Source organism: Podarcis gaigeae (assembly GCF_964106915.1).
Source record: "Podarcis gaigeae genome assembly, chromosome: 8".
Classification (NCBI taxonomy): domain Eukaryota; kingdom Metazoa; phylum Chordata; class Lepidosauria; order Squamata; family Lacertidae; genus Podarcis; species Podarcis gaigeae.
The window spans coordinates 79,498,199-79,524,370 of record NC_139684.1 but is presented as its reverse complement, the minus strand read 5'-3'; the positions used below and the strand labels follow the sequence as shown (position 1 = coordinate 79,524,370).

The 26,172-nt window shown below is 46.4% G+C and overlaps 3 protein-coding genes across 14 annotated transcripts in view; 1 reads left to right on the top strand and 2 right to left on the bottom strand.

Annotated features, from left to right (window-relative positions):
- The window catches only part of CIC (capicua transcriptional repressor), a 47,284-nt gene extending 45,546 nt beyond the window's left edge, over positions 1 to 1,738 (top strand). For all 3 annotated transcript variants that reach the window (XM_083753570.1, XM_083753568.1, XM_083753569.1), the window contains exon 21: positions 384 to 1,738. In XM_083753570.1, coding sequence (XP_083609696.1) covers positions 384 to 733 — 350 coding nt within the window. In that variant the 3' untranslated portion in view covers positions 734 to 1,738. The remainder of the gene's footprint in view (positions 1 to 383) is intronic.
- Positions 1,739 to 3,003: 1,265 nt separating this feature from the next.
- On the bottom strand, positions 3,004 to 8,406 carry PAFAH1B3 (platelet activating factor acetylhydrolase 1b catalytic subunit 3). 3 transcript variants are annotated; one of them, XM_083753037.1, is made up of 6 exons: positions 8,199 to 8,406; positions 7,334 to 7,429; positions 5,316 to 5,405; positions 5,102 to 5,218; positions 3,853 to 3,975; positions 3,004 to 3,639 (listed from the first exon to the last, which is right to left on the bottom strand). In XM_083753037.1, exons 2-6 carry the CDS (start codon positions 7,412 to 7,414, stop codon positions 3,373 to 3,375), a joined length of 678 nt encoding a protein of 225 aa, XP_083609163.1. In that variant the 5' UTR covers positions 7,415 to 7,429; positions 8,199 to 8,406; the 3' UTR covers positions 3,004 to 3,372. The 3 variants fall into 3 exon arrangements, with proteins under 3 accessions (XP_083609163.1, XP_083609165.1, XP_083609164.1); XM_083753039.1 differs by lacking the exon at positions 8,199 to 8,406 and adding an exon at positions 8,049 to 8,175; XM_083753038.1 differs by lacking the exon at positions 8,199 to 8,406 and adding an exon at positions 7,523 to 7,744.
- A 3,923-nt stretch (positions 8,407 to 12,329) lies between these two features.
- DMRTC2 (DMRT like family C2) lies at positions 12,330 to 25,852 on the bottom strand. 8 transcript variants are annotated; one of them, XR_014567743.1, is made up of 9 exons: positions 25,417 to 25,852; positions 24,100 to 24,340; positions 22,880 to 23,046; positions 21,150 to 21,247; positions 20,283 to 20,448; positions 19,276 to 19,393; positions 16,679 to 16,749; positions 14,403 to 15,399; positions 12,330 to 12,958 (listed from the first exon to the last, which is right to left on the bottom strand). XR_014567743.1 is itself a non-coding variant. In XM_083753851.1 (9 exons), the coding sequence occupies exons 2-9, from the start codon at positions 24,327 to 24,329 to the stop codon at positions 12,789 to 12,791; spliced, it is 2,022 nt and encodes a 673-aa protein (XP_083609977.1). In that variant the 5' UTR covers positions 24,330 to 24,340; positions 25,417 to 25,852; the 3' UTR covers positions 12,330 to 12,788. The 8 variants fall into 8 exon arrangements, 6 of the variants coding, with proteins under 6 accessions (XP_083609977.1, XP_083609981.1, XP_083609976.1 ...); XR_014567744.1 differs by having other exon boundaries at positions 20,274 to 20,448; positions 25,417 to 25,720; XM_083753851.1 differs by having other exon boundaries at positions 16,674 to 16,749.
- Between the last annotated feature and the right edge of the window lie 320 nt (positions 25,853 to 26,172).

The window sequence follows — 26,172 nt, the reverse complement described above, 5'->3', positions numbered from 1 at the left end:
CTGCATCCCTACCAAGAGTGCCTCTGAGGGTGGTGGGACTCGAGAGAGGGGCCTCCCCTGAAAAATCTCAAAACCAGGGAAGGTTCATATGAGGGAATGCGCTCCATAGAATTGTATGGTTGGAAGGGACCACAAGGATCATCTAGTCCAGCCCCCTGAGATGCAGGAATCTTTGCCCAATGTGGCCCTAGCGTTCAAAACATTTCAGAGAGTACTGTAATATTACTTAGTCTTTCTCTCTCTGTTTTGTGGCCTAGTTCAGTTCTCTGCATTAGTTTGCAAGCTTTCTTCCCACCCCCCTTTTTTATTCCCCAGCCGTTCTCCGCCCCACCCTCCTTGCTGCGGCACTCACCACCTTTCCTCCCTCCCTCCCTCTTTGGCAGCCCAAGCCACCGCGGCTTTCCAGGCCCGCTACTCCGACATATTCCCCACCAAGGTCTGCTTGCAGCTCAAGATCCGGGAAGTGCGGCAGAAGATCATGCAGGCGGCCACCCCCACGGAGCAGGCCCCGAGCACGCCGGAGCCCGGAGGCCCCGCCAGCCAGGGCAGCGCTGCGGAAGCAGGGCAGCCTCTGGAGCTGACCATGGCGCAGGACTGTGCGCAAGGAGCAGAGGCCACCTCTGCTGCCACCGCCACAACTGCTCCCCTTCCTACAACAGCTGCCAGTTGGGACTGTAACCAGCAGTCTTCCCCAGGAGGCAGCGGCAGCGGAGGCAACACCAGCAGCAGATGAACAGCCGTGAGCAGAGAGAAACAGCCTTGTGGAAAAGGAGTGGGGGGGGGGATATTGGAGCTTTGCCCCCCCTCTCACCCACTGCCATCTCTGTTCGTCCCTCCAGCCCTCCTTCCCTTGCTAAGTGCTTCCCCCATTTTCTGTGCCCCTGCTCAGGGACTGGAAGCAGGGAGGCAGCTGCCCTTCCTATGCAGACTCTTCCCCTTTCTTCTTGCACTCCTCTCCAGCCTGTCTGCTCCGAGAGGGAGGGGCTCTGGACTGCTGCCAGCCCCTTCGCTTCCCCCTCCACCCCAGGACTCAAGTGGTGGTGCTGAAAAACCATTCCAGGACACACAGGCCTTGCTCTCTTTCTCTCTCTCAATGCAGCGGAGACCAGCGACGGGGCCGAGTTGGGGGACAGTTTTACAAAGGGTCCTGAGCGATGGACCCGTGCGAAGTGCCGGGTTCCAATTTCAAGGCCCCTCCCCGCCCTTTTAATAATGTTAAATATTTTGAGAACCCACATATTCGTTGCTTTTGTGTCCGTAACTGGGGTGGAGGGGAGTCTTTCCCCAGACACACACACACATACACACAGCTGCAGGGGGTCGGGCGGGGAGTCTGCGGCCTTGAGTTCTGGACAGGGTTATTGCTTCGGTCGCCGGAGGCGAAGGAAGAAGAAAGCACACCCAGACCGCTGCCGGGATCAGTTGATTACGACGCCCGCTTCTCTTGACCGGGCAAGGCTCTGCGTTGGCAACGAGGAGGAGGGAAGAGGGCGCTATTTGCGGTAGAGACTGCATACAGACCAGCCTACGTCTGGACAGGGGGTGGAGAGGGGTTTCTGCGAGTGAGGGGCTGACCCAGCACTCAAAGAAGCAATAGAGCGCAGGTGTGGGTAGCTGGGGGGCCTCCCCCCCGAGCGTGAGTGCCCTGGCGGCCCCACGTCACATGTTGACCATGTGTGTAACCCCTTCTGTATTGGGGTGCTCCCACCTCACATGCTATTAAAGCTCTTTAACAATCCGTTCAGTCGTGGAGTTTTAGTTGCGCACATCTTTGGAGAACACCTCCTGGTGGGGGATACGCTTTCCACCAAACTCTCCTGCAAGTCTGGTTTGGAGTGGCACAGAACCCAGCTCCTTCCAAAACCTTCACTCCAGCATCCTCCAAAGGCTTTTTAGCCTTAAAGGGTGGGAAAAGAGGTATGTCCGAAATGAGTGTATGAGATGAGAAACCAGAGGGGTTCCTGTGAGCCTTGGCCCTGCAGCGGCAGAATAAAAGTTTGCCTACCCATGGTGTAGACGATGGTCCCCTCCAAAATCTAGATTTCTACATATGAAGAGAGATGACCTGTGCCTGTTTTTTAGCCATTTCCTGATAAGGCGGGGCATCTTCTTTTTGTGAGTGGTGAATGGTAGGATTGAGTAGGCATTTATAGCGTTGCGAGGTTCTGCACCAAGGCTGTGTAATGATGGCTTGCACCACATCTCACACCCTGCTGTGCTGTTGGCATCTGTCTTGTTTCGGAAGAGTGTGAGTCGACCGTTTGGAGAGCTCCACCGCTTGCTGTGGCTGTAAGGGACGATACAGGACTTGCACCACGGCGGTTAACAGTAATCCCCACCTGTCCGTTTAGAGATGAGACCCTGCTCTTCAATTACCTAAAGGTTTGGGAGGGAGCAGCTTTAGGGAGAAGGTGCAATTATACAGAAGAACCAGCTTTCTGGATCTGACATGTGCTCCATCTGATTCAATATTCAACTACCTAGCAAAGATTGCAGGGAACAAAGAAGGTGATATTCCCTGCTGCAGAGACATAATAGGCCCTCCATGGAAGGTTCATGCATATCTGTGGGGAACTATAACTCCCATCATCTGTGACCACTGTCCATGCTGACTGGGGGTTTGGGGTCCCAACGGGAGCTGGAGGGCTACTCGTTCTCCACCGCTGCTACTACACGCTGCGGCTAACGGTTTGACAGTTCTATACTAATCCCTGTAATTTTTCAAAGTCTGCTTAAGGCAGGCCACCCCCAGAGCATAGGATAGTGCTTTGGCAAACCTCCATTTTCACTTGAGAAGTCGCTGCTTGCAAATCTGGGACAAAAAAACCCACACCCAGTCAGAATCATAGACTCGGAAAGGATCGCAAGAGCCATCTAGTCCAACCCCCTGGAATGCAGAAATATTTTTGCCCGGCGTGGGGCTCAAACCCACAGCCTTGAGATTAACGGTCTCATGTTCTACTGGGTGGACACAAAGAAGAAGCCAGTCTTGGAAACCAGATACTTTGTGCACCACTTTTATTAAGTAAACATAAGCAAGTTCGCATCAACTTGCCCTGTGCCCAACTTAAGTTTTTGGCAGACGCTGGCCAACAGGCCCCCCAACCCAACAGTCTCCCACAATCACTTAACAATCTACAGAACTAACATGCTGAAAGGGATTTGGGGGAGAGAAATCAACATTCAGTGCTGAATACTAGGTAGATGAAGACGTAACAGCTTGGGAGGGAAGCTGTATTTATTGCCCACCCACTTGAAGACCGGAGGAGAGGTGGCGGGAGAGACAGCATTCTAACTTCTGGGGAGGGGTCCCTTTTGCAGCCACCCAGGCCACAGCGTGGCTCCATCTTGGCCACAGGCAACAGCATTTGGTCAAGGGCTTTGAGCGTGGCATTCTCCCAGCAGGCAAAGCAGCAGCCGGTGCAGGCCAGGACAGAGTCTGGCGTAGCCGTTGCGGGTCAGGTGGAGGTAGTCGTACATGTCGTGGTGGCTTATGGTCCCGTCCGAATGCACAAAGCCCGGGTCGACGTTGAGGAAGGAGGCGCTGGGCAGCAGCGGAACCTTTGCCTCAAGCAGTTCGTTCACTCTGCTGTTCTTCTCCCGCAAGGGGTTGGGGTTCTTGCCCCGCGGCAGCAAGCCCTGCATCCGAGAAGAGACGAGCCGATTAGAAAGCAGTGCAGACCTTACGCCAGGGTTTCCCGAATGTGGGGTTGTTTTGGGACTACAATTCCCATCATCCCTGACCACCGGTCCTGCTAGCTGGGGATGATGGGAGTTGTAGCCCAACAGTAGCTGCCTGAAACGTTCATCCCTCCCACCAAAGCAGCCCTCCCGGGCACCCTCGGCACTCACCAACACCACCACGCGGGCCTGCGGCTGCTGCTGATGGATGACCCGCACAATGGCTTCTATGCCGCCAGCCACCTGCTCGGCAGTGTGGCCGTGGTTATTGGTGCCCACCCAGACGACCACAATCTATAGGTTAAAAGAGGGAGAGGGGAGAATAAGTTTCTCTTGGGGAAAGGAGGTTGCTGTCCTGGCCTAAAGAAGGCCACCCGCATGGTTAGAACAATCACTTTCTGTAGTTGAAGATTCCTCCCTGCAGGGATGGAATGTTGCTGTACTACAACTCCCACCAACCACAGGTTCCCCATCCTGCTTTTAAAGCCACAATTGGGCTCTTTTTTCTCAGCAAAGGTGGACAAAGGCAGGGGGGAGGAGTCTCTCCCCTAACCAGTGGGGGCAGTGACAAACAGTATGGGGATGGGGCGATTGGGGCAAGCTGTGAAGGAGTGGGGTTTTTTGGGGGGGGGGCAAGGTGCAAAGGGAATGGGGTCAGCATTGGGGTGGGATGAGTGAGCAAGGATGGAAGCCCCTAGCTGATGTTTTAAAAGCTTGTTTCAAGTTCTTAGGCCTAGCAGCTATAGTATATGCTTTACGAGGTGTAGATAATCTCAGCAAATCGGGAGAAGTAGTCTGAACAGTATTTCCAGTGCTTTCTTCTTCTTCCCAAGGGCTGATTAATTAGTGAGAGCAGAATTAGGCAAAATAAAGAGACAGAGGCATATGATGCATGCGTCACAGAAACGGAGTTAAATATTTTTTGCATAGAGATTATGCAAGAAGGGCTACTGTGGGTTTATCTCTATCTCTTCTTTCAGTCCTCCCTTGTGAGTTTTTGGATACTTCCTTGTCCTTTCGAAAAAAATGCCAAAGTACCAATCAATCAATCAATCAATCAATCAATCACACACACACACACACTTTCCTAGAGGCAGAATAAATTATGCAGAAAATATGAAAATCTGTATGATTTCCTGCTGGTTTTCTTGGTGAAGAATAGAAACAGACCTAACTCTCCTTAAAGATCAGCAACTTCCTCATCCTGCTCTATGTTCCTGTACCACCACTACCCAATCTCCTCGGATGCTTCCCATAAGGAGACATCTCTTGGGAAAAGCTTTAGGATCACAGGCAGAGTCCTCAATCCAGTTTTTAAAGGATCTTGCTGATCAATGCCTCTGAGATCTTGGGAAATGGCAGTTCTGGAGTGGATGGACCAATGGGCTGAGTCGGCATAGGACTATTTCAGAAAAATTACCTTTGGTCGGATGTGCTGCAACTCCCCATTCTGCAGGCGCCAGAGCACATGCTGGGTGGCATCGCCCCCAATGCCAAAGTTGAGAGCGTGTAGAGGGGAGAAAAGCTCTCTCCAGATCTGTGGGGAGGAGGAAGCGAATCGGATGTCAGACTATTAAAAGAGAATTCCACTTACCCATCTCGCCCCTTACAAGTTTCTTTCTGAGCCACCTGACCTCGAACTGGTGCAGCAGCTGCACCAAAGAATCTCCAATGAAGACAACCTCGGGTTCCTTGTCTTTGCTATCAGCAATAAAGCGATGGTGCTGTTTTATGGGGAGAAAGAAGGTAAATTTCAAGAGACAAAGTTAAAAAAAGGAACGTCTTTAGGTGGAGAGAGGAAGCAACCCAGGCATGCAGACCAGTTTCAAAATGAGATGCAGGTGAGTCTTAAAATATGCCCAACTCCGCACAGGAGTGCCGCCTTAATACCTGCAGCGTTAAGGCTGTGCACACACCAATTCTTCAAATCACATTAGAAGCACATTCCTCCCCCTCAAAGAATTCTGGGCAATGTAGTTTATCCCTCACATTGTTACAATTCCCAGCAACCCTTAATGAAAAGTGCCCAGAATCCTTTGAGGGGGGGGAAGTGCTTGGAATGTACCTTAAAGTTATATTGCGTACGCAGCTTTTGTGCATTGTTACTGCCAACCACACAAAAAACTGCCATATATTTACATGCCAAAACTTAGAAATGGGAAAAACGCCCCTGTTATTGTCCACCCTGATGGGAAAGGAGTAGCTGAAAAGGAGGCTAAAAGGGGTACCTAACATTCAGAAAGCTCTTTCCACATCGTAATGTGTGAGGTGGTAGCCAGGCCAAAGGTGAGAAATTAGGCTTAGAAATGGAACCTTCCCAGGGGGCATAAATGTGCCCCACGCAAACTCAACACTCTATTATTGGCCTTCAATTAGCGTATAGCATAAGAGTGGGTCCCACCTCCCTTTACAGCTTCAGGTGAGCCACACTGGTGATACCAGCACCATTTTCTTTTGTAATAGTAGTAGTAGTAATAATAATAATAATAATAATATTTATACCGCGCCCATCTGGCTGCATTTCCCCAGCCACTCTGGGCAGCTTCCAACAAAATATTAAAATACAATAGTCTGTTAAACACTAAAAGCTTCCCTAAACAGGGCTGCCTTCAGATGTCTTCTAAAAGTCTGGTTGTTGTTTTTCTCTTTGACATCTGGTGGGAGGGCGTTCCACAGGGCGGGTGCTGCTACTGAGATTATGAAGAAAGAGGAGAAAAGGAGGGCACATACAAGGTTGAAATATTAAAAGCAGGCCCTAGCCCTGGCCTGCAAAAGCATCTCCAACAATAAAAGTGTTAATATTTAAGGTGCTCTGTTGGTTTTGCTGCAATAGATTTGACACGGCCTACACTTCTGAAACATTAAAAATAGGTCCCATGTTGATGGTCAAATGAAAGCCCTACAACTGAGGAGGTAGGAGGTGGTTTTATCGCTCTGCACCACAACAGCACCCTTTACAGGGATTGGGCTCCGTTCTGCATCCTTCTCCGGATTAGCACATTGGCAATTCTGGCCTAGCACACAAGAAATGAGCACACAAGCAACTGTACACTGCCTGAGGACCACGATGCACTATCGCCTCCACTGTAAGTCATTTGGGGTTTCCCTTGTTATTTTCCACTTTGGGAGAAAAAGTGGGTCGCAAATACTAAATGAAAACTGCAAAGGCAGGAACGACCATGGCCTTCTCCAGGGAAGGGCACTGAGGAACCAAAAAGATCAGAGACAATGAAAACTAATAAGGCTACTCAAAGAGCTCATTGGGCAAGTGAGAGGCAGGAGTCTTTTGTCTGTTTCACAGGTGGTTCATTCATAAGGATGTTCCCTCCCCTTTTCACCTTATCCTACATTTGCTTTGTTGTTTTTTTAAATGCTGCATGTAACCTGCTTCTTTCTCTTTTTTGCGGCAGGGTGCATGCGTTTCAACCTAAAAATACAAATCTTTTGCAAGCCTTTCGAAGCTGATAATTGTGATTGCCACCATTTGGAGACGTGCAAACGAAAACCCTGGAAAATGCAACTGCACCCTCCCAAGGTGGAAAACTATTCTCTCTCTCTCCCCCCCCCCCGCCCACAACCCTCCTCCTCCTTGCTTTGTTCTCTACAGCCCGCCATCCTCCCAATGGGCCACTGAGCCAGCTGGGCCTCTCACCAGGGACATCCATCGCCCATCCCCTTGCACATCAGTGACTGGGGTCGGGGTGCTGGCTGGGTTCTTGTCGCCGTCACTCATGGTCCCTTGTGGCTCCTGGGAAGGCGAAAGCAAGAATGAGACCTCACACAATGAAAGCCCCCCACCCCTGTCCCCGCCCCACCTGCCCTGCACAGGGGACTGCACTACCTAGCCAGGGAAGGGAGGGGACTGTGCACACAGCACCCAGTCCAGGAAGGCTAATTGCACGCGGGCAAACCTTTCCCTCTGACCCTCCCGGCGGCGTGAGTGGTTCAGTCGTTTCTCATCGGCTTCACTATGAATCGACAGTCCCATTTCTCAAAAAAAGGGGGATTGGTCTTATGCCATTGGTCTTTCTCGTTCGGGATCCTCCCGCCTTCAAAGCAGACGGTACTAGGCAGCGTGATGGTAAAATTGTATTTTGTGGGAGTGGTGTTGAGGGAAATACCTAGGAAGCAGGACATAAGACTAATTTTCCTGCAGGCTCCCCTTTTGATACAATAGCGCTGTCCACTGTTTCCCCCTCTGTGTAGCGCATAGTGGTACAATCCTCAAAAGCCAAAGATGCCCCCTCAAGACGAGTGGGGAATACCAATAAGCACAATGGGGGGAAGGAACGCGGTTTGCCCACAGAACCTCCCCCAAGGTTATGTAATAACTCAAGGTTCCTGCTTGCCTTTTAAAGCACTCTTACCGACAAGCGGGAGTTAGGATTCCTCAGGCGAAGGGAAAAGCGAGTTTGCCCGATTTCCCCCCCTCTCGTGCGCAGTGGTTCGCTCTGACCTTATCCGCTCTACGCTTGATACAGGCAGTACCACTTGAAACGGAGGGGGGCAACACTTACGGGGTTGATCGGAAAGAAGCCAGTTGGTCCAACCCTTCAGCGGCGGGAGGAGCCCCTTTAGCCGCCGACTGACTTTGACGCTCAAGCCGCCTTAGCTCCGCGCTTGGAAGCGGTTGCTTGTGTGGCCTCGGCGGAACCATCTGACCCCGTCATTTGAGGGGAGGAGGATGCATTCCTTCGCCACTCCCCCATCTAGTGAAGGAAATGGTACCGCTGTTCCATTCATCCTGCGGCTGTTCCTGGTACCCTCCCTTCCCCGACCGGGCTGTGCTCTGCATCTCCCCTCGGCTGCTGCTTCCTCGGTGCCGCGTTATGCATGCATAGCCAATGGGCGTCAGCAGTTGGTGCAGGCAGGATTTTTAGAATCAGAGAGTTGGAAGGGACCCGGAGGTTCATCTAGTCCAGGATCAAACCTGCAAGCTTGGCAGTATCAGCATCATGCTCTTGTTGTTGTTTAGTCGTTTAGTCGTGTCCGACTCTTCATGACCCCCTGGACCAGAGCACGCCAGGCACGCCTGTCTTCCGCTGCCTCCCGCAGTTGGGTCTCGATGCTGGTAGCTTCGAGAACACTGTCCAACCATCTTGTCCTCAGTCGTCCCCCTCTCCTTGGGCCCTCCATCTTTCCCAACATCAGGGTCTTTTCCAGGGAGTCTTCTCTTCTCATGAGGTGGCCAAAGTATTGGAGCCTCAGCTTCAGGATCTGTCCTTCCAGTCAGCACTCAGGGCTGATTTCCTTCAGAATGGATAGGTTTGATCTTCTTGCAGTCCATGGGACTCTCACGAGTCTCCTCCAGCATCATAATTCAAAAGCATCAATTCTTCAGCGACCAGCCTTCTTTATGGTCCAGCTCTCACTTCCATACATCACTACAGTACTGGGAAAATCATAGCTTTAACTATACGGACCTTTGTTGGCATCATGCTGTAACCCAGTACAGTGGTACATTGGGTTACATACGCTTCAGGTTACAGACTCCGCTAACCCAGAAATAGTGCTTCAGGTTAAGAACTTTGCTTCAGGATAAGAACAGAAATTGGGCTCTGGCGGCGCAGCAGCAGCAGCAGGAGACCCCATTAACTAAGGTGGTGCTTCAGGTTAAGAACAGTTTCAGGTTAAGTACGGACCTCTGGAACGAATTAAGTACTTAACTTGAGGTACCACTGTAGTTTTCAACCAGTGTGCTGCCGTGGCCCCCCAAGGTGCCTTGAATAATGGTCAGGGGTGCCACGGGCATCACTGGCCTCCATACCTCTTTTCATCTCTCCCTCCTCTGATGCCTTCTCGCGTCTCTGTGTCCCAAAGGCTTGCACATCTGTTTGTTGCAGCAGCCTTGGCTCCTCAGGGCAAATGGTGCCTCTGGGGCTGGCCAGGGGGTGCTTCCCAGGCCCCTGTGGGGCAGTGGGAGGAGGCACCTCTCTTTGGGGTAGAGCAGGGGGTGGGCAGCTCAAAGATGGGGGAGGGAGAGAGAGCAGCTGCTGCCCAGAGGACTCCCAAGGAGAGAGGAGAGGAGGATGAGAGAACACTACACGGGGTGTTTGAAAAGGGGTGAGGGACTGCCAGTTCTGCAGGGCAAGGGGTGACATAAAGGGGCTCCTGAGCCCCGCAGGGATGCCGCAGAAGGGAGCCGTGGACTCAAAAAGGTTGAAAACCTCTGGTCTAACCAACTGAACTATCTGAAACTCAATATCAGATCCAACAACATTTGTGCTCAAAATTGTTTTTTTTGTGTGATAGTAGTTGGAAGCAATATTTGTATAATGTTTTCCTATTTGGTAGTGTACATAATTAGATTTATATAATTCTCACCACACCCTGCAGGCACCATGAGAATAAGGCTACTGCCTCTGTATCGCACACTGCCTTAGTTCCTGCACGTCTGGCAGAAATTCACGTATTGAAATAAAGGCATTGCAGCCCTGCCAGGTAAAAATAAAATTGGCAACACTTTCTATTTTGGGGCGAATGGGAGAGAGCAAGCTAATAGAAAGCCAGGGGATATTTGGTTCTCCATATTTTGTTGGCCTGTAACTCCCTGAGTTATAGTAGCTGGGACTGGCTGGATTTGGGAGTCCAACATTTGAAGAGCCAGAGGTTCTGCATTCCTGGCTTAATGCATTCCCACAGCCATTTGGAAGCCCACTGTATTCTTTTACCATTCAGAAATTAGCACAGGTCATTCATTTTAGAATCACAGGATGGTGGTGGTGGAAAATAATAACTTAGCAGACTGTTGATAATGTGTTAAATACTTTGACACAGTCATCCCTACAACAACCTTGTAAGGTGGATCAGTATTATCACCTGATTGCAGAATAAGGTGCTTAGGCTGAAAAAATACTCCAAGCCTGCACAATGTGTGACACATTAATCTGAATGCAGCCAATTGGCCACATATTGTCCACCATGTTAATGAACCTCCTATTTTTGCTGCAAGCACCTGCATGGTCATATTATACAGCTGATAAAGCGCTACATTTAGCTCCAGGATTCACAAAGTTGTGCTGGCCTGAAATAGTGGCCTTGCTGATGCAAGTTTTAAACCAAGGACTTTCCAGCGCTTGTATATTGAGGCCTAGTCCACCCCATGGTGGTACAGCCACTCCTGGAGTGGCACTTGAATATTCACATTCACATAAGAAACATTGTGTGTTATTACAGTAGTTCGAAAGCACACCAGTGCAAGTAGATAAATAGGTACCACTGTGGCGGGTGTGGTGGGAAGGTAAACGGTGTTTCCATGCACTCTGGTTTCCGTCATGGTGTTCCGCTGTGCCAGAAGTGGTTTAGTCATGCTGGCCACATGACCCGGAAAGCGATCTGTGAATAAATACTGTCTCCCTCGGCCTGATAGCAAGAAGAGCGCTGCAACCCCATAGTCGCCTTTAACTGGACTTAACCGTCTAGGGGTCCTTTAACTTTTTACCTATATCCAAATAGGGACTGACCAGTGGAAAGCTGTTGCATTCTCTCTCTCAGCCACACAGGGGACCCATTTTCCTGAGAATCTCAACAGAACAGCAATAGAAAGGAATAGTGCTGCAGATCAACCCTGAAGGCATGGCACTGTAGGCATGCCTGTACCACACACTAGGTGGACAGTCCCACAGCCTTCTGAGGGGTCTAGAGAACAATAGCAGATAATTCTCAGCCTCTTCTCATAACTATAGTCTGCAAGGTTCAAGCTTCAAGAGGTAAAACACTGACATTGTTTGTAGAGAAGGCATGTCCTGAGGATGCTCTCACATGTAGAACTTAAATTAGTGTTGCTGCCCCTGTATCTGAAATTCAAAGGTCTCTAAGCTATTTTAGATAGAATGTTTCTGCTTATCTTGCATTAATAACCAAGGCTTATATTTTAATTGTTTTAAGTTGCTCTGTGCAATATGAATGCATTGGAAGGCCTGGATGCCCATCTTTCTAATAAACAAATAAATGGGGTGGTTTTGAGTTACTTGTTTCTGGAATTATTGCTTATTGCAAACTGTGATGTGGGCTCTGTTGGTTTGGAGAGCTGATAATGAAAGCCTGTTCTAGAAGTGTGAATCTACAGAACACAGCCCCACCTCCTCTCGCTAATACATCCATCCTTCTCCACTTTCCGGCAGAAAGATGCAACAGAACAGTCCAGTTTGGGGTGAGGGAGATCATAGTATGATCTACTGCTGCAGAACAAACCTCACTTTAACATCTGCTTGATATTTGCTGCAGAGGCTCTCTGTGACTGTGTATGTATAAAGGAATATGTATATGGGAATCTGTTACATGTCACATCTGGTACAAGTTTGAGAACTTTTTTGTTTAAAAATACTTACAGTTCTTGTTGTGGGCATAAATTTGAAAATGTATAGAAGTGTTTGTAAAAGAATTCAGCATGCAAAGGAGAAATTATCTGTGACACATGGTTTTCTCATCTTACCTTGTGGTTTTTACTCATGGTGTTCTTGCATACCCTCAAAAACCACCATGCTACATAAGCTTACAAATACAACCCTATTAATATATTCTGAGTGCAGAATTTCAGTATAGCTCTAATTTAGAAAACTTGAATCCTTCTTGAAATAGCACTAGATAAAGCAAAGTAAAAAATCTTTCAAACTTCAGCCTGGGGATAAAAACCAAAACAACTGCTGTTGTGTCTCAACATTTTATTGGCAGCAGTCGTGTAGGGAACGTAACACATGTCTTGTTCATTAATCATTTCAGTGTGATTTATTTTTAAATGGTAGAAATCCATTACAATATCCCATTTCTTCAAGAAGGAACATTAACTGCTTACGCTATTTGTTAGAAAGCTACTCCAACATGCTATTTAAAAATCTAACATTTTCTCAAAACCCTTTCAAAAACTCTGCCTGTTGCCTGGCACTGAACTAGTTAAAAATGAATTGAATGTGTTAAGTGATGCTGACTTTGTCTTGCCACAATAAAGTGGTTGCAATAACTCAGCTGGGGATCTGAAGGAAAGAAATGCAGAGGTTGTGCCCCTGACCATGCCCTGTTAAAAGATCAGGAGAGAAGGGCTTTACCCAACTGAAGCCCTTCTTTTCACAAAGTATTATATATGCACACACCCTCCCACTGTCAGAAGCCTAGGTGGGGAGCGAGATGGAGCCCATCTGGCCAATGCTTAGGGAAACAGAGGGGGAGGTGTTGGCCTGGTGGAGGTGGCTCGGCTGTTGTTGGCTTGGTGAGGCTTGCTGAACAGACTGGCTGCATGCTTGCTTAGATGCGAGGAAGTTAGGCGCTGCTTCTGTAGAACCTACACAGAACAGAGAAACCCTGTTAGATCTCTAACAGTGCAGCTCAATGGCTTCTTCCCCTATTCCTACCTATACAACAATCACACTGATCTTGTGACAGCCATTCAGACAGGCCTCCCGCAGGGTGTCAGCCTGCTATTTGTAAATACCATGTGGCTGACCTGGGTTTGTTCCAGGTCAGCTAGAAGGTAACATAATTGGAATTGCATTGCCTTCTGCCTGATCCGGTGTGAACCCAGGTCAGCTACAAGCAGTAAGGTGACACACTGCAGGAGCCCTGTATGAATAGCTCCTAAGTGGCAACACCGTAATTGCCCCTTTTGAATTCTTTCTCTCAGACACTCTGGGTACTCTGCACATCATTATGACCATGATCCTTAAATCCCATGATTCTCAAGTTGACTGCAATGCGACTAATCCGGAATAAGTGATTTGAATATTTCTGTCTGTGTTCTGAGGAGCCCAGCTGTATAACCTCCTGTGAAACCTCTTGATACAAAGGTGATGGTGTTTAAACAAAGGAATTCCAGGAAAGCTATATGAGATGTCTAGAGCAGGTTTCTTATTTGCACCATGGACACTGCCACTTGGTACTTCCTTGTATACGGGAAGATCAGCAGAAGATTCTCAGTTTAGGAGAAAAGCAATATGGGTGTGGGTATGTTTTGGTCAATGAAATCAGGTTTCCTGATAAAGGAGAAACCTGCTGAAGCTAGTTTGCATGCATTCTTAACAATTTCTCTGCAAGGACTGTTCTTGCTAACGGTAGGAATTTTCCTATACATCAACAGATCAAATCCTTTTTTAAAAAACAACAACCCAAGAACCCAGCATTAATATCTACAAAGAGAAGTAAAGATCCCCTCATTCCAGATTCCATGTCTGTCTACACATGTGCTTAACATTTTGTGCAAATTCCTATGAAAGCAAACAAATTGCTACAGGTAGCAGTGCTGCATCATGGAAGGGCATTTCCAAAATTTAAAATACTTCAGTTTTGTATAGTGAGTTTTTCTAAAAGCTCAAATGCACATATTTGCATACATTCTTTCAATAACCCTTACAACAGCCCTGAAAGGTTTACCAATATTATTATCATAATAACTGTTATCCTCCAGCAAAAAATTATCTAATTATTATTTTTTAAGTCCAGTGGCTATCACAACATTCTGCAGCCAATTCCATGTTGATTGTGTAGTGTGAAGTATTTTTGTTGTTAGTCCTGATCCTACTGCCAATCACTTTCATCAAGTTCTAGTGTGTTGTGTGTGAGAAAAATAAAATAAAATCTCTATATTACTTTATATAACCCTCAGTTATATTTTGGGTACAGGGGTGCTTTCTGCACATGTCATTGCTCTTTTGGAGACAGTTTTCAAAAATAGTTGATAACACATATTAGTCCTTCTGGCATCAATTGCAGCTGCATTGTCTATAGTGTACCTTCTGGATCCTTGCTCCCTGGCGCATTGTGGCTTCTGCCATGTTCTTCTCCTTCCTGTCCCTTGCTGGAATGCTTTCCTTCTTGGCTCTGCTGCTGATGGCATTGTTGTGATTTCTGCCCTGGGGGGGAAACTGGCTCTGGGAAACCTTCCTGAGCTATAATGTAGGGGGTAGGATTCAACAGTGACAGCCTAGGAAGCATGTGCAGTTCCATCCCAAATGGAGTGCATGGAATGCCAGTTTGTAGGGGCACTGAAGTGACAGACACATCCATTGGTGGGACACAGAAGGGCAGAATTTGAGGGCCACTGTGAGTGGAGCTGGATGGAGCAAGGACTTCAACATTTGTCTCTGAAATCCAACCACTGTCTACAGTTTGTGGCATGCAGATGGTATGCGGCATGGAGCCTGAGGCTGTGTGGTAGGTTGCCATGTTTGGGACAAAATGGTGGTGGCTGACACTGGAAGTCCCTCTGAGGCTGGGTTTGACAGCTTGGATGCTGGAAACCATTACAGAAGTAGCCACTTGGGGTGCCCGGGGTGGAGCAATTGAGAATAGATGGACATTTTTGTACTGCTGGGGAAGAGCACTTCCATGGAGTAAAGGAAGGAAAAGAGGCCCGGGGGCCTGTTCTCCATGAGCACTAACTGACTCTGGGGACAGCTGGGTTCCTTTCAAAGCTATGTCCTTGGAAGCCTTTACAGGCTGAATGTCACATGGAGGCATGTAGTATGAGGGATGCTGCTGGAAGGGACTGGTCACCCCAGGATTGTGAAATGTTGATGAGGGGCATGTGAAAGCTGATGAGGCCAACAGAGCAGGTGCAGAGCTGGTAGGGGGCAGAAGACTGGAAGTGGCCAAAATGGGACCTGGCTGGGGAGCATTTCTCAGCACCATCAGGGCTTCAGCAGCCTCTTTCTGCAGCTGTTGTTCAGAAAGGGGGGAGAAGATAAACCCCCTGGTGGGCCAGACAGAAACATGAGCAGAAGAGGTTGGCTGAAGAGAGAGGGGGAGAGACTATTAACCTCTTGATTAACAAACAGACATGAACTAGATTAATGAACGTCTCATGTACAGATTCTGCTTGTTCTTTTTGCAGGGTTTGGGAAACAGAATAAGAGCAGGGTAAATCTTGCATCCTTCTTTGCTGGTGGGAAAGAACAAAGAGACCTGCAACACATTAAAAGACTTAACCATTGTATTATAGTATAAGCTTTTGTGGGTTACAGTCCACTTTATCAGAAGCATGAAGTGTTACCCTGATGAGAAGGTGCTAGCTGAAGCTTCACCCATGCAGGTAACCAGCTCATAGCTCTGGATTCCTTTTCCTCACCAGAGTTAAGAAGAAAAAAGGAAAGTGGTAGCAGCAATAAGAATGACACACAACCGGCCTCTGCAGCAAGACAGTTGTAGGTCCTCAACTTTAATCTAACCCCAGGTTGGCCTGTGGTATGGGCACTTGCAACATGGAATATTTTAATAAAGGTTTCTGATTAGAATAGGATGGAGATGCAACTCTGGCTGCTTTCCACGTATACAGAGTGAAATACAGACCAATTATTAGTCATTTTACCAATTGCCTGTGCCAAATAACAATTCTTTGATTGAATGGATATCGTTTAGCCTTGCCAATCATTGCTCGTGTTCTCCCCAGCTGTGCATTCTGCTTAGTCCAATTTAAAGGGCTGGAAAGGAATAAGAGTTGTTTCACTTTTCAAGGGATAATGTTTACTGTTTCCAACGCAGTTCCTCTTTTGCAGCCAGAGCTATGGCATTTCATAACTTAACATTAGACCAAAGAGCATGACTGGCTGACTGTCCCACTTTCACCCTCTCCCACTAAACCACTGGACCAGCCCATGAAAGCCCTCTACCAATATAAGGCCCTGGCAAGTTGGGGCCTTCTTACGGCAGAGAAGCAATCACCTACAAAATGGATCATGGGACTTTTATAGGGGAAGCATGAGTTCTACTATTAGTAAAGAGGTTGCCCATTCCAAGACCTTGAACTGCTCTCCATTTCTCTGTGACAAGCTAACACACCTGTGAGTCACCAACTGGAGAGACATCAGGAGAGAATCCTTACCATACATTGGCATGTGTGTATTCACCCTCCCACAGAACAGGGCAGACTAAATAATTCCGACTGCCAGCTTCGCTACCTCCTGCAAGATCACTGAAATGTGTCTTCCCATCTTTCAGGAAGGAGGGAGAAGGTAATAATTCCAGCTCACGGGCAATTTTTGTGCAAGACACAAGGACCAAAATACCTGACCTCCCAAAGGTGCAGCCTTTGGACGTCTGCTGAAATCCATGTTGCCACTCAGGGGATTCAGGGCCATGCGGCTGGAAGAGGGTGGATGGGAGGGGGAAGAGAGAGAAAGACAGAGAGCACATTCAATCCTGTTTATAAAGTTCCTTACTGGCAGCTTGTCTCCCACTCGCCTTCTGTCCTTGCTAAACCACAAACTGTTGAGGGGGAAGAGGGGCTTCTGCATCTGTCATTCTCCCAAGTTCACTTTACATTTCCACCCACAACTTGCTGTTTGCAGTAAATGTTTGTTAGTATAGACAGCTGTTGCTGTACCAGTGCCAGAGAATAAAAGATAAATAATAGATTAGGTAGTGTCTTTCATGGAGCAATTTCTGTTTATTCATACAGGACCTGAAGTTACATGGAACTGTTAAAATTGTTCTTTAAATAATTTGTGCAAATACATTATTCTAGCAGTAAAGGCATATACCACCCTCTGGTTCCACTCATAACAAGACAATTATTCCAGCACTGTCTTTGCTATATCTACTTCTTATCTGTGATTTTGTGCTTCCTCTAGATTCTTCTTGATCAGGGATAGGAATGTTTTTCAGCCCCTTGTTTCACTCCCTTGTGAGTAACCATCTGGGGGCCGCATGTATGCCCCAAAGTGGGTGGAGCAGTGGATGTGATGCTTTCTTTGTTGTAAGCCAAGCAAAAGTCAGAGGTTTCCCCTCTTCACCCTCCATCCAGGCAAGGAAAGAACATCACCACACTTCAAGAACGTATTCCAACCAGGCAAAAAATCTTGGGTGCAGAACAGGGCTATTGAGGTGTGTTGCTGGGGAGAGTTCTGAGGGGCACATTCAGCCCCTGAGTCTGAAGTTCCCCACTCCTGCTCTAGATTAAGACTTCTGTGTAACTGCAAAGTTTGACTATTTCCTTCAGCAACAGAAGTTGGCCAAAAGGCTACAAGAGCAGCAAGAATACTTATTGCAAAGTATTGGAAGACAGAAGAGCTACCCACCATGGAAGAATGGCAGATGAAAGTTATAGACTATATGGGACTGGCAGAGATGACCAGCAGAATCTGAGACCAGGGGAAGGAGATTGCGGAAGAGGATTGGAAGAAATTCAAAGATTATCTTAAGAAACATTATAAAATTGTTGAATGTTAAGATGATGTTGATGCTGAAATTAAGGGGTTGCTAGCTGTAATTATCATGTAATATGGAAGGAAATCTTAAGAAATTTAATTAAAATTAAGGGAAGGATTTTTTGAAGATAATAAATTAGAGAATGGAATGCAGTGTGGAAAGGTATGAGGAGGTCGGGAAAGATATTTTCACGAATATAAGGGAATGAAGTTATACATGTGATTATTGTTTGTTTTTTCGATTTTTTCTTTCTTTTTCTTTTTATATATGTATTTTTGGATTTTACCTTTTGTGTCCTTTTTGTGTGATTTTTGTGTTCTATAAAACTTGTGAAAATGCTAATAAATATTCTATTAAAAAAAAACAAAAAACAGAAGTTGGCCAAAAGGGTCATCAGCTTATCTGCTTTGTTTCTCATAAATTTCTATAGTAAACTCTACCTTTTGTACTTCCCTTTGACTTCACTGTAATTACTTTAGTAACTTTACCTTCTACTTACAATGTAAGTTACACAGAGAAGTAGATCATTTAATAAATAACCCATCTTAAATCATGGGCATTGTGCCTAGTGAGACTTATTCCTCAACAGCCCTGACATTAGCTGGATTAGCCCTTTCTTGGGATTAGTGAGCTAATATACACCCTGATACTGTAAACATTGTGGCAGAAGTCAGTCCTATTGACATTAATTGAACATTTATGCTAAGTACACTTAGGATCGTAGCCAAAAGGCATGTTCATTCCCACATGTGGGAGGCACTACCTGATGGCTAAATCAACCATGTGATTAATACCCAGAGGTGCTATTACCAACTATTTGTTCTCTGTCTTGTCCTGGCTTCTTGTTTTTGAATCCTCAGCAGAGCAGGGAGACAGAACATTACAGCTGCCAGACTTTCCTTAGGGTGTTTACACAACTGCCATGTGCATAAACATGTTGGACAAGAAAATATTTCATAGAGAGCAAATATTTCATCATATAGTGTGGGCAAAATGTGAGTGGACAGGTGGTAGAATTGCCAGCTCAAAAGTTCAAACTTACTCTGGAGCTATGTTACTTTTTACAGACCTCATCCAACATGTTATGCTTGGGAATGTGATATGGCCAGGGCCACCTCTTTAAAGATCTAGCAACTCTAGTGAATGTCCACATTCTTTTTACTATATAACTCTGCAAGGACTTCTTCTTATCATTGTGATAGAATTCCCTTATTTTCACCAGAAATGTGTTCTCATATGCAAATTAAGCAGTCATTAAATTTATTTTGCATATGGAAATATCCATACTGACCTATATTATAGTTTTTACAACTATAATGAGCAAAGATTTCAGTCACCCACAGTTAAGTCTTCCTGGTTGATTAGCAGTTATAGAGACATATTCATGTTTTTAAATTTTCAGTCACAGACCGTTACTTAGCTTTAAATATTCCCGATGCTGGAATGCCATACACAAAATACCTGGGCAGATTGGCAGGTGAAGGTAAGCACCAGGACGTGCCAGGGGTCTGGTGAAACATCTGTCCTGGAGCTGTCATGTAACTATCTGGCATGTACAATGCTTCATTACCATCACAACCTGCAGGGGGTGGAAAACAAGCTCAGTGATCAGATCCTGAATACAGAGGCCAACATGGTGTTTACAATACAGTGGTACCTTTGTTCTGGAGGTCCGTTCTTAACCTGAAACTGTTCTTAACCTGAAGCACCACTTTAGCTAATGGGGCCTCCCGCTGCCGCTGCTGCACGATTTCTGTTCTCATCCTGAAGCAAAGTTCTTAACCCGAGGTCCTATTTCTGGGTTAGTGGAGTCTGTAACCTGAAGCATCTGTAACCTGAAGCGTCTGTAACTCAAGGTACCACTGTATAAGAAACCAGAACTAGGGCCAGCCTTTCTGAAGCAACACCTCGTTCCTCAGGACTGTTTCAAAGAACACCAGGATGCTGGAAGGTTACATTAAGTTCTTATAATAATTGCTATTATAGTATAAGAAGTGCAGTCTATCTTTCGAAGCATGTGCTATGATCATGTAGGTTTTCTTAATTACGGTACATGCAACTAAAATATTAGGCATCAAATCATAGGGTGAGGGTCTGTTGGCTCAGAGTGGGGTCCTGTTTGTATGAGAGACAGAGGGCGAGTGAGTGGGCTTCTATATGTGAAACAGGGAGCAGAAACTCTTTCTAAGACTGTTGTTTGTCTAAAACGCTTGGCTGTCTTGTGTTTGTTATTTACCACAGTATTTGGTTTTTGTAGTTTTGCTTTTTTCCCTTGTGACAGAATTGTTGTCGAGGTTTTTTCTGTAATTTTTGTATGCTGCTGTTTTTACTTTGTTTAATTTTATTAGTTGTTGCCTGCTCTGTGACTGAAAATGTTCAATGAAGAGCGGACTACTAAATGCAACAAATTAAATAAACAGATTACACCAGATTTATTACTAGAGAAATTGGTCACCCACCTAACGTACCTTGAAATTGAAAAGAATGTTCCTGAGGCAAGAATGGGCAGAAGGGTGCAGGGGGCATAGGAAGCGGAGGTGGGAACCAAGCAGTATGAGGTGGTTGATGTCCTCTAAGGGCCCACGGCAGTTCTGTCACTTTAGAGCAGTGAGGGAGAGGCAACCAAGAACATTCCTAGAGAACAATGCACAATGCAATGCAAATACAGCTTATAAATATTGCAAACATCAAATAAAAGAAGCAATTTTTAAAAAAGTTTTTGCTCAAATCATTAATTGACACGAAATATATTAATTAACTTTGGGAAATCCTGATAGCATGATAGGGGACATTCTCTGTGAGGTTATAGCCAGAGAATCAGTCAAGTCTCCTAGATCTTAAAGGATTGAAGGAAACAAAGGGAGGCATCACAGGCTACACCTAGATTCCAGAGCATTTTGCCAGGGAGAACACCTTTCCACTGTCTGGCACTGCCCACGCCTGCCAAGCCTACTGTTGCAAGGAGTTCCACAGGCTCAGGTTGGATATATAAGGGGAAGCAGCCCGTACCAAAAATAAAACACCCCTAAGTGCTAATAGTGACTCCAGTGTTATGCTGGCAAACGTATATGAGGCTGGCTACTTTATGTTTAATTTGATGATATCAAGACATCTACATTTCAAGGCTTCCAGCTTTATTTCATTTCTCATTTCCTGGCCATTTTGCTAACAACTCCATGACAACAAAGCTGAGTTTAGCTTTGAAAAAGGCATATTGTTGCCAGTATAAAGAGAAGACCGGAAATCTCTTTCTGCAAGTGCCAACCACAATCTACTGTTAAAATGACCCCATCAAATAAGAAGACAAGATAAGTGATCTAGTCCCTTTTCCTCACCTTCCTGGCTGCTCTCCGCCTTTGTCTTCGTAGGAGTCCAGGAACCCCTCTGAGTCCATCCTCTGAATCTTTCAAGGGTTCTTCATTCTCTTTCCTGCCTGTACAACAAAAGAGAAGAAGCTTGTGGGTCACTAGCTGTGAACTGGAATGTTGCCTGAATTTTGAAAAAGTCATGTAATGGTAGTTCATTTGGTGTCTGTCATGCTGCACAGCAAAGGGAAGCAGGGCTATTTCATTGACTCTGCTGCAGGTCTGTGCAGAGCTTGTTTGAGACCCAGGGCCTGAGGCTTGTTCTTGGCATAACAGCATAGGTCCAGCTAGTGGCGTAGCGTGGGTTGTCAGTACCCGGGGCAAGGCAGGAAATTTGCGCCCCCTAACCCGTGGATTTGCGCCCCCTAACCCTAACCCCCAGATGTTGCGCCCGGTGTGACCGGCCCCCCCTGCACCCCCATGCTACGCCACTGGGTCCAGCAAGCCCCTGGCAGGGCACCCTGGCCATCTTAGCCTTCCAAGGTCTGGGGCAAGTGTACCCGGCTGCATCCCCCTCACAGGTCTGCTCTGATGAGAGACTAACACCTTCGACCCTCCCTGAGCTGTCCCCTAGCAGCACTATTCCATCAGATTATCTGAAGTTGGTTGTTTAAGAACTGAAACTTTAAGAACTGATGCCTTCCCGCTTTCCCCTTGTTTGCCACAACATTTAGATTGTAAGCTTGAGGGCAAGGACTGTCTTACAAAAATTGTTAGTAAAAGGCTCAAGAGGAGCCTTTTCAGTGCAAAATAATGGAGTAAAAAATACTTAAAATAAATAAGTGTATTTATTACTTAAAATCTGACAAGCAGCCAATTTACCTCCTATGATACGGTATTTATTTTTTAAAGACATTTTTACTCAGTCTTCAGCCAAAAAAGATTCCTAGAGCTGGCTTACAAATGTCAGTAGTGCAACAGTCTCTGCCCACAGTCTTACAACCTAAAAGACATGACAAACAAAAGAAAAAAGGAAATGGGAAGGAGAATTAAAAAAACAAACACAGACACAGAATGCTTCTAAATACCAGCGTGAATGGATTTTTTTCAAGGAGAGAAAGAGCCAAAGGTTGCTGGACTTGCAGCAGTCCCTTAGTCCCTGATCCTAAGGACAAAACTACATACACATTTTAACAAACACCCCACAAACAGGTTTTTTTTTGGGGGGGGGAGAGAAATCAGTTTCAGGTGGAGAATTTTGGAGCATGGAAAACTGTGAGGAAAACACACTTAACTCTCTTCCCACTCATTAGTTTTTGTGTGTACTCCTAATCAGCTTTTCCATCTAAGTTCAAAGCATCTGTTTGCAAGGGCTCATGGAGCTGAATTTGCAAAAATCATTCCTTGCCAGCACAAATCCTCATTTATTTCATTGCAGCCATTCACATCGGACATATATTTTCTGCTCCCCTATGTTTGGCAGCCTGTGTTATTATTGTTATATATGTATTTATGCCCGCCTTTTTCTCTGATGGTGTTCTTTTGTTTTAGAACTCAGAGGCGAGAGAAAGTCAGTTGCTCCCATATAAACTGATGGGATTGTATATATAATTAATGCTAAATGCTATAATACTAAACACATGTAGGACTGGAAGCAAATTTGGATCAATGAGGAGTACAGTTCAGTCCTTTGCATTTTTTAAAAAATTATATAAAAGTAATTCAATGTCCCATGTTTTCCTGTTCTCATAGCAGCTTACCTATGTCTCCCCTGCAAGGTTTGATCCCTTTTGGTAGTTTGGCCGGGTGGAGAGAGCTTGATGTGGGGCTGTCCTGAAGCTGCAGCAAACCACTGGTCAGCTTCCTCAGCTCCATCTCCTGCTGCCTGCGCAAGGCCACCTGGGCAGCCATGACCCGGCGTCTCTGCCTGGGAGGAGAAACCATTAAATAAATGAAGAATTAAAGTGGTAGAGTGGGCAAATACAAATCACACACAAGCAAAGAGTTCTTGGCCTTTTCCCTACGATGTAACAAAACCTGCTTTTCTCGCTTTGGAGCAGGGTGGTCCAACACATGGCCTTTGAGGCCTTTTTTGCAGCCCTTGGCAACATTTGATCCCCCCGCTCCTGGGCTAGGCTTTGGGAAGAAGGTGTGAGGGCTCTCTGGCAGGGTCCTAAGGTCCTACCGCCTCCTTCCCAAAGCCTAGTTAGTGCTTCCTCAGCTTTGGTAAGGAAGTGAGAGGGATCTAGAACCCTGCCGGAGCCTAGCTCCTCCTTTGCAAAGCATGGCGTCTTGCTAGTCGGCTTTGGAAAGGCAGTGCAAAGGTTTGGGGTGGGAGCATCAAGTTTTGGCCTTGCATTCCTCCTCCCATGTGACAAGGCCATAGCTGTCAACTTTCAGATTTGAAAATAAGGGATCAGTAGCCTAACCTGTCCTAGGGACAGTCTACAGGATATCTAACATTCCGGAAGCAGGGCTGGAATAAGGGAATTTCCCGCAAAAAAAAGGGAAGGTTGACAGCTATGGACAAGGCCGTGTATGTAGCCTGCTGGTTCCATGTTGAAGGACTCTTGCGGCCTACTTGGTATGAAAAGTTGGCCTGCCCTGCTTTGGAGTTTCAGATGCATATTTAACCTTCCTGGTCATACCCTCCCAAGATTGCCTTTTTCCAGTTTTCTAAGTGATCCATGCACATTTGCATACAGATTCGTCCTTTAGGATACCGAGCAAGGAGCTGCAAGGAGTGTACTTTAAAAAGAAAAACATTGTGCTGTACATCATTGCAAGTATTAATGGGCTTGCCGCGGAGCTAGCAAAGCACAAAGGGGAGAGGTAGTACTTGCAGCTTAATATGACGAAGGCCTTATTCATAAGGGAACAGTGCCACCTACTGAGACCAGCACTGTGCTACGTTCAGCACAAATCCCCACAATGTCTGGGGCCAGCACCCACTTCCATCTTGCTTTCCCACCAGACGTACAGGATCAGGATACATTTTTCACACTGGCACCCCTGGAACTGGCAAGTGTTCTTGTGGCCTTTCAGTGGGACCCGGATGCCATGATTGCGGCAGCGGGCACAAGTTGGAGAGCGTACGATGGCGGGGAGCACATAATCATCTTGGGTGCTGCTGTCATCTGTGGTGGAGTCTGAAGGGGAGCACTGCATGCTTGGTGCTGCTGCAGCGTCAGGATCCTCATTGTCTCCCATGGTGTGGGAACCTGAAAGGCAGGGGAGAAACATCATGTCTCGGAATGTGAAGCCATTTCTTCGATCCAAACAGAGCCGCCCATCCTGACTGTTAACTAGAACCAGCTTTGAGGATTCCCAATGCACTCCTTGACCACTTCAAATGTATACCCTCCCGTCTCAATCTTGCAATATGCCTGAAAAGATACATTTTCTTTGCCTCTAAAATGGCATCTTTCCCATTTTAGATAGTTGCACGCTGCTGCTGGTGGATCAGGATTACCCAAACAGAGGGTAATAAATGGGTGAGGTCAAAGGTGTGATTGCCTGGGCTGGCCTTTGACGTTTTTGCTCCCAGTATGAAAATTGAAAATGACCCTAAGGCAATTGGCTGATTTTTATTTATTTTTAATGACAAGCACATCCCAGTCCATACTTGGAAGCGAGCCTTGCATTTTTTCTAGGGGATTCACTTTCAAGTAAGTATATTTTGGATTGCAGCCACAGAGATGAAGATTAGAGGCAGGAGAATGGTAACCCCTCTGGAATTTGATGCACAAAACAACCGCTTCATGCGAAGGCCTGCTCTGGCTACTGTCACCTGGACCACCCAAATTACCAACATTTGCTTCTGGAGAAATATGAAACAGACACTTGTAGCGTAGCCTTATTATGTGCTGCTATAATCTTGACATGACCGAGAGGGACTCAATGCCATGGAATTACTACAGAAACATGACATAATTTTTAAACGCTGGGCTGTGTTTGAAGCCAGGTTGCTGTTGGGGAAGTATTGGAAGGGCACTTAATACACGGTGTCCAAATGAGGTGAAGTTAAGGCACAACAGTTGTGTGAAAGTCAGGACACTGTGGGTTTACAAGGGAATTGTGTCACTAGATAGCAAAGTTAAGTAACTGAGTGTGACTACAGGCAATAGTGACACCATCTTGTTTTTGACAGGATGACAGGATCCTTTGGGATGGTTGCTAGTGATGCCCTCACAATGAAGGTGTGTCAATACTATGAAAAAATTGTTGGGTGAGGAGAATGCAGATTTTATTTCCGAAGGCTAATTAAGGTTCTGAGGAAACATTTTTATAGCATTACCATGTCACTTTGAAACAGATATATATATATATTGGCTACGGGATACTTTTGTGGATCGGCGTGACAAAAAGAAAAGGAGAACTGAAGAGTATTTCAGAACGCTATAAAAGGCAAGCAAGCATTCATGCATGCACATAAAACGGTTCCTAGAGCACTCCCTTTAACTCCAACGTCAAACAACCAATCACAGCATTCATATCATTCGCTGCTTGGACGGCGAGCCAATGAAAAGTGGCCTTTTATTACTCCCTTAGCCCCCGTGACCAGACAAAAATCATTCGTTCGCCCCCGCGCTTCGCCAGGTTGCTACTTTGAGTGCTTTCTGCTAAACTGTCGCTCTTCGCTCCCAACTGCAAAAAAAGAGAGAGCCAATGAGCGACGAGAGCGTCTCGGGCTCGAGCGGTGTGGGGTGGTAGTTAGGAGGAGTCCGCTCAAACTATTGAGGGGGAGGAAGCTAGCAACAGTTGGGCTGAACCATTGTGGGGGAAATAGGGGGAGAATCACTGTGTTTTAAAAAACAGTGCTGGTGAAAAAAGTTGGCAAAGGGATGCCTTAAAAAGCAGAATAATATGCTCGGGGCAGATCAGTGGAAAATACAGTGTCCACAGAATGCTCTGGTTCCCTCCAAAATTTTGGGTGGTTTGCCCTGCACCAATGAGTAATTAAGAATATACTGTACCTATATAAATAAGATAGAATGAGCCAAGAAAGGGATCGAGCCCCTCAGCTAAACGACTTGGATGGAATTCCCCGCAC